The sequence below is a fragment of the Mobula birostris genome, chromosome 31 (assembly GCF_030028105.1).
Source record: "Mobula birostris isolate sMobBir1 chromosome 31, sMobBir1.hap1, whole genome shotgun sequence".
Lineage (NCBI taxonomy): Eukaryota > Metazoa > Chordata > Chondrichthyes > Myliobatiformes > Myliobatidae > Mobula > Mobula birostris.
In genome coordinates this window covers 28,327,946-28,340,594 of record NC_092400.1, presented here as the reverse complement: position 1 = coordinate 28,340,594, position 12,649 = coordinate 28,327,946, and the positions used below count along the sequence as shown (strand labels likewise).

At 41.9% G+C, this 12,649-nt stretch overlaps 1 protein-coding gene across 3 annotated transcripts in view; it reads left to right on the top strand.

Moving 5' to 3' along the window:
• The window catches only part of ttc28 (tetratricopeptide repeat domain 28), a 945,172-nt gene that overhangs the window by 553,037 nt on the left and 379,486 nt on the right, over positions 1-12,649 (top strand). For all 3 annotated transcript variants that reach the window (XM_072248021.1, XM_072248020.1, XM_072248022.1), the window contains one exon: positions 11,778-11,908. In XM_072248021.1, the coding sequence (XP_072104122.1) occupies positions 11,778-11,908 (131 nt within the window). The remainder of the gene's footprint in view (positions 1-11,777; positions 11,909-12,649) is intronic.

Below are 12,649 nucleotides of genomic sequence, written 5' to 3'. Positions count from 1 at the left end.
CTGATCTGCCATTCCATCATGGCTGATTTATGATTATTGTCAATCCCATTCTCCTGCTTCTCCCCATAGCCTTTGATGCCCTGATTAATTAAGAGCCTATTAACCTCCGCTTTAAATATACTCATTGACTTGGCCTCCACAGCCATCTGTGGCAATGAATTCCACAGATTCACTGCATTACTACCAAAGTAATCCCTTCTCATCTCTGTTCTAAATGGACATCCCTCTATTCTGAGGCTTTGGCCTCTGGTCCTAGACTCCCCCAAGGTGATCTGTTAGCACCGTTGCTGCTTTTACTTTTTTAATTCTCAGTCCTTCCAGGTGAGACTGTATTATTATCCTCTTATCAAAATATTGATCTCTATTCATTGTTCAATACCTACTGATTGAACCCTCTTTTGTACCTGATGCCACAATTGCTGTTTTTATTCCAAGTGTTAAATTTTTGCCCAATTGCTCCTGGTGCCAGTCATAAGCATTGATCGTTTGGCCTTTACTGGAGGGTTGTCACGCAATGGCTCCTCTGAAAGAGGAGATGAGCTCCAAAGCTTTCCAAGTCAAAGCCCTCTGTGGCATCAGAGTCCAGTGTTCTCCAGCATGGGCACCAGCCTCTGTAGTATCCAGGACATCTCTAAAAAGGTGGCACTCGTCATTAAGGACCCCTATCACCCATGTCATGCCTGTTGTCATTGTTACTACTTCTTTATTTCTATTTTTTTATTTTTGCACTACTTATTTAATTTGCTATACATACTGTAATTCACAGTTTCTTCTCCCTGTATTATTACATATTGCATTGTAGTACTGTCACAAAGTTAACAAATTTCCCAATATATGCCAAGTGATATTAAACCTGATTCTGATTCTGAAAAACAAAATCAGGCAGCAACCTTGTCGTTTCTTTAGCATTTACAAGGCCAAGTTGCCAGCTTGATGCTCAACTCAGCTCAGATATAAAACGTGCACGGAGCCGGTCAGATTCAAACCCGGGACCGCTCGACTGCAAGCCCGGTGCGGATGCCACTGGATCGACAGCCAGCTAGCATTTGTGGAAAGAGAAATAGTTCATGTTTCACATCTCTGGCCCTTTGTAAGAATTGACCGTTGCTGTCTTTTTTTAGATCAGTAGTGTTAACGTTTATAAAGGGAAGATGGATGAGCAGATGAAAGAAAATAGATTTGATGGATAAGTTGGCTCAGTTAGGTAATGTAGGATGGAAGGACACCGGCAGAATATTGCAGAAATGGTATGTGTAACCAAAATGATTTAAATATAAATCAGATTAGAGTTAGTTGCACTATATAGTGCCTTTGCTTTTGATGCTCTTTTGGTCATTTTGAGTGGTTTGATCAATGAGACTGCAGTGCTTCAGTGTAGAACGGCCTTGCGCCCTGCATTGGCTAGCAGCGCAGTGCAGTGCTGAACTGAATACTACTGGTCTGATGTTTGATATTCTCTGTTGTTTGCGCGCTTGTTGACGCTTGCGTAATTTGTTTGTTTTTCTCCCTCATGTTGATGTTTTCTTGAACGGATTCCTTTGTGTTTCCTTGTTTCATGGCTGCCTGCGGTAGGACGAATCTCAGTGTATATTCTGTGTACACACTTTGATAATAAATGTACTTTGAATCTTTAAATCACACACAGAATGTATATTGTATACATTTGATCAGACATTAAATGTAGCTATTGGACACGCACAAGAATTCTCTGTCTCCTTATACACGAGTATAAGGCATCCTAAGGAAAGGTCTCGGCCTAAAACGTCAACTATTCACTCTTTTCCATAGATGCTGCCTGACTTGCTGAGTTCCTCCAGTGTTTCGTATGTGTTGAATTGATCTTTGAAGTTTATTTTTAATGTTCAGGTATAGTTCAAAGGTTCAAAAGATACGATTTAATGTCAGAGAAATGTATACAATATACATCCTGAAATGCTTTTTCTTCGCAACCATCCATGAAAACAGAGGAATGCCCCAAGAATGAATGACAGTTAAACGCTAGAACCCCAAAGTCCCCCCAGCTCCCCTCCCTCCTGCACGTAAGCAGCAACGAGCAACAATCCCCCTCCCCACCGCAAAAATAAAGCGCACCCACTACCAACACTGAAGCGTGAGCAAAGCAATAGCAAAGACACAGACTTGCAGTTACCCCAAAGACTACATTATTCACCCAATAATTTGACATGCTGCAGGCTCTCTCTCTCTCTCTCTCTCTCCTAATAAGGTAAAGGCATTGCATCAAATATCTTGTTGCTTCTAAGTAGTAGTTCCACCTAAAAGGAACCAATCCTTTCTTTAAATTTGCATATATAGATTTTCAAAAGGAATTTGTGAAGATACCATTAGGCAGAAGGTTTAAATAAAACATCTAACTGCAGTATGGGAAGAGAGGATTCGGGGCTAGATGTTCAAAAGTTCGAAGTACATTTATTATCAAAGTTCACTGTGACAATGCATAGTTCACGAAAGATTTTAGGGGCATGATGGGGCAAAATCACAGGGAATCTTGGGCTTCATTAATGGAGAGATAAACATAGTCAAATCCATTATCAAGCAACAATCTGACAACTGAAGCACTGTGTCCATTTTTAGTTACCAAATTTCAGGAACGGTTGGAATGGTGTACAGCGGAAATGCACCAAAATGATGTGCTAACAAATGGCTTTAGTGAGATTGATAGAGTGAGGTTTTTCCTCCTTGAAACAGATGAGGTCATGAGATAGTGAGAAAGAGTTCATCGTAATCATGAAGGGTATAGGCAAGATAGAGTGAGAGAAAACTATTCCCAGTGGTGGAAGGAGAACTAAAGGACATAGAATAAAGATGAATCAACAAAAACTGCCTCAAGGAAGTTTTTTTTTCTCATAACAAATGGAATCCGTTGCTAGGTATAAAGTAGCAACAGATCCCACTGCAGAATTCAACAGGAAACTGGAGACGTACCTGAAAGAACAGGATTTGCAAAGCAATAGGGAAAGGCAGGGGAAATTTGTCACCAAAAACTTTGCCAAACTTCTATATACAGTATACACAGTGGAGAGTATCCCAACTGGTTGCATCACAGCCTGGTATAGAAATACCAATACCCAGGAGTGGAGAAGGCTACAGTAAATGGTGAGTACAGCCCAGTCTATCAGAGGCAATGCTCTCCCCGCTATTGACTATATTGGCTTGGAATGCTGCATCACAACAGTAGCATCCATCATTAAAGGGTGCTACCATCCAGGCCATGCCCTCTTCATACTCCTGCCATATATAGGCCTTACGCCCCACACCACACTGCCAGGTTATGGAACAGTTACTACCCTACAACCATCAGGCTCCTGAACTGGCGTGGATAACTTCATTCGGGACTCTGAACTGATTCTGTGACTGACAGACTCACTTATTAAGGACTCGTTACAACTCATATTCTCAGTATTACTTTTATTTACACAGTTTGTCTTCTTTTGCACATTGGTTGTTTATCTATATATAGTTCTTTGTAAAATTCTACTGTATTTTTTACTGTCAATGCCTGCAATGAATCTCACTGTAGTAACATCTACATACTTCGATAGTAAATTTACATTGAACTTTGAGTAGGGCTAGTTGAATAAGGAATGATCTCTTACTCTGTTCATAAGGACTTGACAGGTTGAATGACTTCCCTAGCTGTAACTATTCTGTGGTTACATATTCCTTTTGAGTCTTTTTACTGAGGATGTATTGGTGTCAAGACAACAACCTCTCCCTCCTTGCCATCGAAACAAAAAGCTGGTCATTGTCTTCAGGAAGCAGGACACAATACACACTCCGGTCTGTATCAGTGGTGCTGAGGTGGAGAACTTCAAGGTCCTAGCTGTAAATATCACTAATAATTTGTCCTAGTTCAGCCATGTAGATGCTATGGCCGAGAAAGCACAACAGTGCTTCTACTTCCTCAAAAGTCTTAAGGAAATTTGCATGTTTGTGATGACCGTCACCAATTTTGAAGATGCGTCATAGAAAGCATCTTATCCGGATGTAGCACAGCTTGGAGTAGCAACTGCTCTGCGCAATATTTCAAGAAATTGGCGACAATTGTGGACACAGCTCAGTCCATGGTTAAAAACAGCTTCTCTTTCATTGACTTTGTCTACTCTTCCTGCTGCCTTGGGAAAGCAACCAATGTGATCAAGGACCCATCCCATCCCCATCATTCTCTCTTCTCTCCGCCCCCTTGTCTTGGGTAGAAGGTAGTAAAGCTTATGAATGCATACTATCAGGTTCAAGGGAAGCTTCTGTCCGGCTGTTTTAAGTCTCTTGAATGGACCTGTTATAAAATAAAGATTAATTTATTGAGCTACAGCATGGAATTGACCCTTTCAACCCTTTGAGCCAGCTTCCTGATTTAATCCTAGCATAATCACGGGACAATTTACAGTGATCAATTAACATACCAGCCAGTATGTCTTTGGACTGTGGGAGGAAATTGGAGCCCCTGGAGGAAACCCATGCGGTCACGGAGAGAATGTACAAACTCCTTACAGGCAGCAGCGGGAATTGAACCTGCTTCACCTGTTCAGTAAACTGATGTGCGCCCCTGTGCCGCTACCATGTCGCCCCCATGAGTTCTTGATCTCCCAGTAAGTCTCATCAAGGCCTTGTCCTCCTGCACTGCAATTTTGCACCAAGTTCCTGGTAGTTCACATCATGGACGGTCTCCCCAGATCCCTTAATATCACCTCCCTGAATAAGAAGGCACAGCAGAGACTGAGGAAAGTGAGGTCCACTGCCCCCCCATCTTAACAGTATTTTATAGGGCGCCATTCACGGTGTCCTGACAAGTTGCATCTCTATCTGGTATGGGAGCAGCTGAGCGTCAGATCGCAAGTTCCTACAAAGGATTACCACCCATTGGGGACATTTATCAGGAACGCTGCATACGCAGGGCTCTTAGTATTATTAAGGATCCCGCCCATCCATCCAGCATCCCCTTTGACTTTCTACCATCAGGAAGGAGACTCCAATGCATAAAGACAAGAACAGTCAGGATGGGAAACAGTTTCTTCCCCCAGACCATTAGGCTTCTGAACTCCCTGCCGCATCGCGTTCGAACTGGTTAATCTGATCTGTACTTTAGAATATTTAATTAATGCACTTTACTTTTTTTATTTATGTGTAATCCATCTGTAGATTTTATCCTTACTTTCATAAGTTATTGTGTGTTATATATGTTACGTGTACTACTGTGCTTTACACCTTGGCTCAGAGAAACATTGTCTCATTTGATGGTATACATGTATATAGTTAAGTAACAATAGACTTGACTCTCTCTATTTATTATATTCTGCTTTCTTTTATTTCCTTTGGTGTATTTACATATGTAATGATCTGTGTGGATGGATATAAACAAAAGCTTTTCACTGCATGCAGTTGTGGTCTCCTTACTTGAGGAAGGATATACTGGCTTTGGAGGTGGCGCAGAGAAGGTTCACCAGGTTGATTCCAGAGATGAGGGGGTTAGACTATGAGGAGAGATTGAGCTGCCTGGGACTGTATTCGCTGGAATTCAGAAGGATGAGAAGAGATCTTATAGAAACATATAAAATTATGAAAGGGATATATAAGATAGAGGCAGGAAAGTTGTTTCCACTGGTAAGTGAGATTAGAACTAGGAACCATAGCCTCAAGATTTGGGGGAGTAAACTCAGGATGGAGATGAGGAGAAAATGCTTTTCCCAGAGAGTGGTGAATCTGTGGAATTCTCTGACCAATGAAGCAGTGGAGGCTACCTCAGTAAATATATTTAAGACAAGGTTGGATAGATTTTTACATAGCAGAGGAATTAAGTGTTATGGGGAAAAGGTAGGTAGGTGAAGATGAGTAAATGGTCAGATCAGCCATGATATTATTGAATGGCGGAGCAGGTTCGACAGGCCAGATGTCCTACTCCTGCTCCTATTTCTGATGTTCTTATGTGCCTTGGTACATTGTGACAATAATAACCCAATTACCAATTAAGTAGAAAGACCTGGAGCTCTAGCACCAGGTCACTGCCAGAGGCACACTCATCCCCACCCTCCCAGCCAAAACCTGCTGCCTACCTCTGTTGCCGTAGGCCTCGAGCAGAACTAAAGATGGTCACCCATATTGTGTCATCCAGGTGTGCTTGCAGTTTGGTTGGAGATAAGAGTTGTAGACTGACTCCTTTGGGATTGGTAGCTCAGGAAGATGAGTGGAGACTTGGTCAAGAGGAGCACAGAGGACTGGGGTGGCGTAATTGTTGACAGACTGGGAGTACGGAACTGAGAACAAGAGGCATTGCTTGTGAAAAGGCTGGGCAGCAATTGATCTAATTTGAGAATTTAAAGGGATTCCAGCCCCATTATTAAAGGTGGTCGTCCTCTAAGTGACGGAAGAACTGCTTCATCTAAATCCCTCTGAAATGCTCCATAAAGAACGTCATGAGTAACATCACCATTCTCTGTGAGACTGATGTGGAAATTGTGTCTGCCTGGTACAGTGTGCTAATGCTATCTATTGCCCAGCTGAATTTTCAGAATTATGCAAATCAAACTGGAAATTATTATTATTGTGTTTCAGTCCAGGAAAGAAATGATACTCAGTTGTACGATGCTGGCAGAAGCAGCTTTATGCCTTTGAATTTCTCGCCACTGATAGATTAACCAACAATGGCTAATTTCAGCCAATCACCCTTTGCTGTACCAGCGACATACGGCATTCCAAGGTGTGACATCCCGAAGTGTGTCACTTCTGAGGTGTGATGCCTTGAAATATGTGATGGATGATGCAAGATTTCTAATTAAATAGATCTGCAGGAATCCGGGGTTAATTACTTATCATAAATAGTGCTGACCCTAGAGAATTAGCAGGCTGTTCAGACACATTGTGGACTAACTGCATTACCTCTAATGAATACGAGCTCATGTGTTGAATTTATAATGTCGGTAGATTTAAAAATCTGATGAATTTTATTGCCTGTCCTAATAATATCTGAATTTTCAACAGAATGTCTTGGTAAAGATCACTGCCTGTGAGTGGCTACCTCGGTTTTACATTGTATATTCAACCTTGTGACATAATTGACTTGAGTTCACTTGATAGAGGCAGAAGCGTAAATTATAAATTACTATTCCTGCAGCCAGTCAGTGAGTGAAGGCACAGACCACCGTAACACTTAGCAATATCGGTTCATTTCAAAGTATCTCTTGTGCAATTACCAAAGACAATAAATGCATTAAGAGGCCAAATGAAATTCAGTAGTGGTACAGGTGAGTTACAAAAAAAAACATTGAGTACGAGAAGAAGATTGAGGGGAGATTTGATAGGGATATACAAAATTATGAGGGGTATAGATAGGCTAAATGCAAGCTGGCTTTTTCCACTGGGACTACAACTGGAGGTCATGGGTTAAGGGCGAAAGGTGAAAAGTTTAAGAGGAACATGAGGGGAAATTTCTTCACTCAGGAAGTGGTGAGAGTGTGGAATGAGCTGCCAGCACAAGTGGTATGTGTGAGCTTGATTTCAACGTTTAAGGCTGGGTACATGGATGGCAGGGGTATGGAGGGTTATTGTACTGGTGCTGGTCGATGGGAGTAGGCGGTTTAAATGGTTTGGCACAGACTAAATGGGCCAAAGGGCCTGTTTCTGTGTAGTACTTTTCTATGACTTTATGACAAAGGAAATGATACAGTGCTAGAAAGGCAGAAACACGAGGAAGTCTGCAAATGCTAGAAATCCAAAGCAATGCGCACAAAACGCTGGAGGAACTCAACAGGTCAGACAGCATCTATGGAAATGAATAGATAGTCACCATTTCAGGCCAAGACCCATCCTCTTTCCCCTCCTCCCACCTTTATATTCTTTATATATATAATGAGCCTAAGACTTTTGCACGGTACTGTTGCAAATTTATGTATTGCACTGTACTGCTGCCCCCCAAAAAACAAATTTCATGACATATGTGAGTGATGATAAAAGTGATTCTGATATGGGTCTCTATTGTGGACTGAAAGTGGAAAGGAAGGAGGGAGAGGGGAATCTTGATTCGGAAAAGGGGAAGGGAGCGGGAGGCACCAGAGAGACATTCTATAATGGTCAATAAACCAATTGTTTGGAATCAAATGACCTTGCCTGGTGTCTTAGGGCTGGGTGTGTCTGCACCGTGCCAGCAAACTCCACTCCCCATACTCCTCCTCTGCTACCAGCCCCAATCTGCTCCTATGGTGCTCCACACTTGCCATTCCCAACATCCTTTGCTCCCGCCAAATTTACAAACTCGCTTTTTGCTCCACCTTGACAAATACAGTACTGTGCAAAATTCTCAGGCACCCTGGCTATATATATGTGCCTAAGACTTTTACACAGTACTGCATGTCATTGTACACTGATTTGAATGAAAGAATTTAAGTCTACAAACGCTGCTACAGTACAAGGTGTGTGCATGGGAGTAAGAAGTGAGCGAGGAATGGGCAAACAATGTAAGTGGCCACATTATGGGAAATGGAAGGCCAATGCTCAGATGTGAAATCTATCAACCACTCTCAATTTAAGAAAGATTATACTGTATATTGGCAGAAATGAGAGGCTGCAGATGTTTGAATCTGGACCAATGCACAAAAAGCTGAATTCCCTCCAACTTGTGTGTTGATGGATTGTTGGGCTCTGCACTGCTGGGCCTCAGATGGGTACAATGAATGTGACTCAGAAAAGGATTCACAAGGTCAATGCCTGGTGTCTATTTCCATTGACAAGAATAAAAAGGTATCTTCCCAGGATAAAAGATCAGTCATGTATTATGGAGAAATTTCTTCATCTGAAAACGTATTAGCCTTTGGAATTCTCAACGCCAAAGAGCTCTTGGTGGTTGCCAAGTATATTCAACAACTTATTGCCCTTAAAGGAAAGAAAGAATGTGAGAATTGGGTAGGAACATAGTCTTGAAATGATTAAAGATGTTATTAAATGGCATTGAGACCTCAAGTAGCTTTACTATTAACTCTTAATTCTATTTCTTCTCAGTACAACAAGTAACTTACAAAGAAGGACAGGATTAGTCAGGGTGTGAAAAATTATGAGGAGAAGGCAGGAGAATGGGGGTAAGAGGGAAATGGATCAGCTATGATGAAATAGCGGAGCAGACTTGATGGGCTGAATGGCCTAATTCTGCTCCTATGTCTTATGGTATGGTCTAATCAAAGAGAAATTTTGAGTTTTATCTCGGGAGTCTGAAATACACTGAGGAAAAGCTATCTCATATTCTGCAGAACAATCATCAGACGTTCCCTAGGAATTGGCATTCTACTTTAGATATGCGCCTTAGGAAAGTTTTGTCATCCCTAGAAAGGATGCACGAAAAATTCAATGACAGACTCATTGATTCAGTGAAGTTTTCTGTTTTTGAGAAGAGATTATACAGATTTGACCAGCAGATGTTGGAATTTGAAGGGGGGAAAAAAAACAAACTGCTGGAGTAACACAGTTAGTGTAGTAAATTCCCCACCCACCATTTATTCCCACAACAGACCCCCTCCCTCATTGGTTCCACATGCCTTTCATTTCCCCCTTAATGGTTCCCATTATCACCTCTCTTACTTATCAGACTACAGCAGTGGCAGCCTTTGAATTTCCCCTTTGCATCCTCCAGCAGCTGTCTCCAACTTCAACCTCCCTTTCCCCCACCTGGCTCCATCTGCCACTTCTTGATTCCTTGTCCACTTCCTCCTCATACCTCTGTTTCCCATGTTTCCCAGCTCCACCCCTCTGGCTCCCTCTTCTGGCTCTATTTTCCTGTCATCTGTCAGCCCTCCTTGGTCCACCTGTCACCAAGTTCACCTGCAGTCTCTGCCCACTTCATTCTGGCAGTCCACCCTGTCCATTCTCAGAATTGAGGCAAGGTCTCGACAAGAAGCAATTCACTTAGGTTATTATTGACCATTCCTTCCACCATCTTCTCCCAGCCCCACGCAGATACAGATGCTGACTGACCTGCTGAATCCTTTCAGCAATTTGATCCCAAAACAGAACTGTCTCTTGCTCACTGTGGCTTGAAAGATTGATCTGATATGTTTAAAATGTTAGAAGATTTGGCAAATGGCCAAGTACCTGGACTGAGATTCCTGCTTCTTTCAGCTCTGCAATGATATGTCATAGTCCTGAAGCAGGAGTTCGGCCCAAAAAGTTGACTGTTTAGTCTTTTCCATTGATGCTCTCTGACTTGCTGAGTTGTTCCAGGGTCTTGTGTGTGTTGCATGTAATAGAACATGCGTGTTGTCAGTGATCTGGGGAGAATAAGCATTGATTTGCTTGCCTAGTGCCAAGTACAGCATTATGTGTTCTGAAGAAAACTGAAATAGGGATAAAGGTATTTATTTCTATTGATATTTCCTTTATAGTTTACATCCATCCCAGGGGAACCCACCCTTTTTTATGCCTTGGACCAATACAGTTAAGCAAGGGGTCCGGGGACCCCTGATATACCCTAGCCTAAGCTAGTTGTTTGAGAAACTAAAGCAGGTCATGATAAATGATTGTTCATCTAGGCACAACTCAAATGCCATCTCTAAATGTGCTGATGACACGACTGTAGTTGGCAGAATCTCAGATGGTGACAAGGAGGCATGTCGGAGCGAGAGAGGTTGGCTGGTTGAAGTGGTGACACAGTAACAGCCTTTCAGTCAATGTCATTAACACCAAGGAATTGATTGTGGACTTTCAGGGAGGGGGGAGTTAGGAAAAGACACACCAGTCCTCATCGAGGGATCAACAGTGGAACAGATGAGCAGCTTCAAGTTCCTGGGACCAACATATTGATGCAACCACAAAGAAGGCACACCAGGGGCTATAGTTCATTCGGCATTTGAGGAGATTTGGCATGCTAGCAAATTTCTACAGATGGACCATGGAGTGCTGGTTGCATCAGCACCTGGTTGGGAGATTCCAGTGCACAGGATCAAAGAAAGCTGCAGAAGGTTGTAGACTTAGACAGCTCCATCACAGGCACCAGCCTCTCCACCACTGAGGACATCTTCAAAAGGTGATGCCTCAAGAAAATGGCATCCATCATTGAGGACCTTCACTATACTAGATGTGCCCTCTTTTCATTACTACCGTACAGGAGCATGAATGCACATGCTTAACATGTTAGAATCAGCTTCTTCCCCTCCACCATCAGATCTCTGAACAAACCATGACTCATGAACACTGTCTTACTATTTTGCTCTCTCATTGCACTATTTATTTCTTCTTTTTATATATTTCTTATTGTAATTTACAGTAATGTTTATGTATTACACAACTATAGAAGTACAAATTTCATGCAGGGAGTGGTGCGGACAGCCCAGTGCCTCTACAGATGTGAACTACGCATTCTTCAGGGCATTTACAAAGACAGGTGTGTAAAAAGAGCCTGAAGGATCACTGGGGACCTGAGTCACCCCAACCACAAACTGTTCCGGCTGCTACCATCCGGGAAACGGTACCACAGCATAAAAGCCAGGAGCAACAGGCTCTGGGACAGCTTCTCCACCAGGCCATCAGACTAATTAATTCATGCTGACACAACTGTATTCATATTAAATTGATTATTTATTATAAATTACTATAATTACACATTACACATTTAAAGATTTTTACTCCTCAGGTATATGATGTAAGAAATGAAGTCAATTCAATTCAATTTGATATATGTTAGTAATAATAAATCGTATTCTGATTTATCCAAAGTAATAAAGTTGTCCATCTTATTAAAGATGAAGCTAACTTTATTTCCCCTGTATCTCCCTTTTAACCAGGTGACCACACGGGCGAGTGTCGGGCCCATGGTAACCTGGGATCGGCATTCTTCTCCAGTGGCAACTACCGAGAGGCCCTAAACAACCACCGTCTCCAGCTAGTGCTGGCTATGAAGCTAAAAGATCGCGAGGTGAGTAATTCCCATAAGTCATTTTATTAGTGCAATCAGACGGAGGTGGGTGAATCATTAGAACATGGTGTCAGAACTTGGTCTCTCAGTTAACAGTATTTCTTCATGATTGATTGTGCTTCTCTTTAATTCTGAAGGGGGTGGGTATAGTGAAACCTTGAGAAGCAGTCAACCTTCAATTACTGTGCAAAAATGCTTGGCAAGGTTCTTGAAGTTTGAGGAACCTTACCCTCTGTAATACATATGACTTTTTTTTTATAGTCAAGCCAGTTTGATTTATATCTTTGCAAAATTATTTGGCTGTCATTAGGAATGTGAGTTGCTGCTAAATTGGGTGCAGAGAATGAACTTATCTAAAGATGTATGCAAGAGACCATTTCAGAGGTATGCTTGATCCTTGTTGTACTGTTTAAAACACTTCCCTAGTATGTGCCCAGAGACTGCTCATTCGGAATAGGTCATGGTCTAATGTTTGGAGTAAAGAAGATCTTAGAACTACATGGTGCTCCTTGTGTTCTGGGCAGGTCCAGAAAAATGTTCCATCGATGATGTTGTTTTGAGGAAATCCAGCATCAGACTCCAACAAACAGCAATATGAGAAATCAATTTTATGATTAGGAAAATCTAATTAAAGGGAGACTTAGCTCCTTATCACATCAAGGTTCGACGCATGACAGCCTCTCCTGTAAACTAAATGAGATGATTATTTACTTATTTATTGAGATACATTGTGGAATAGGC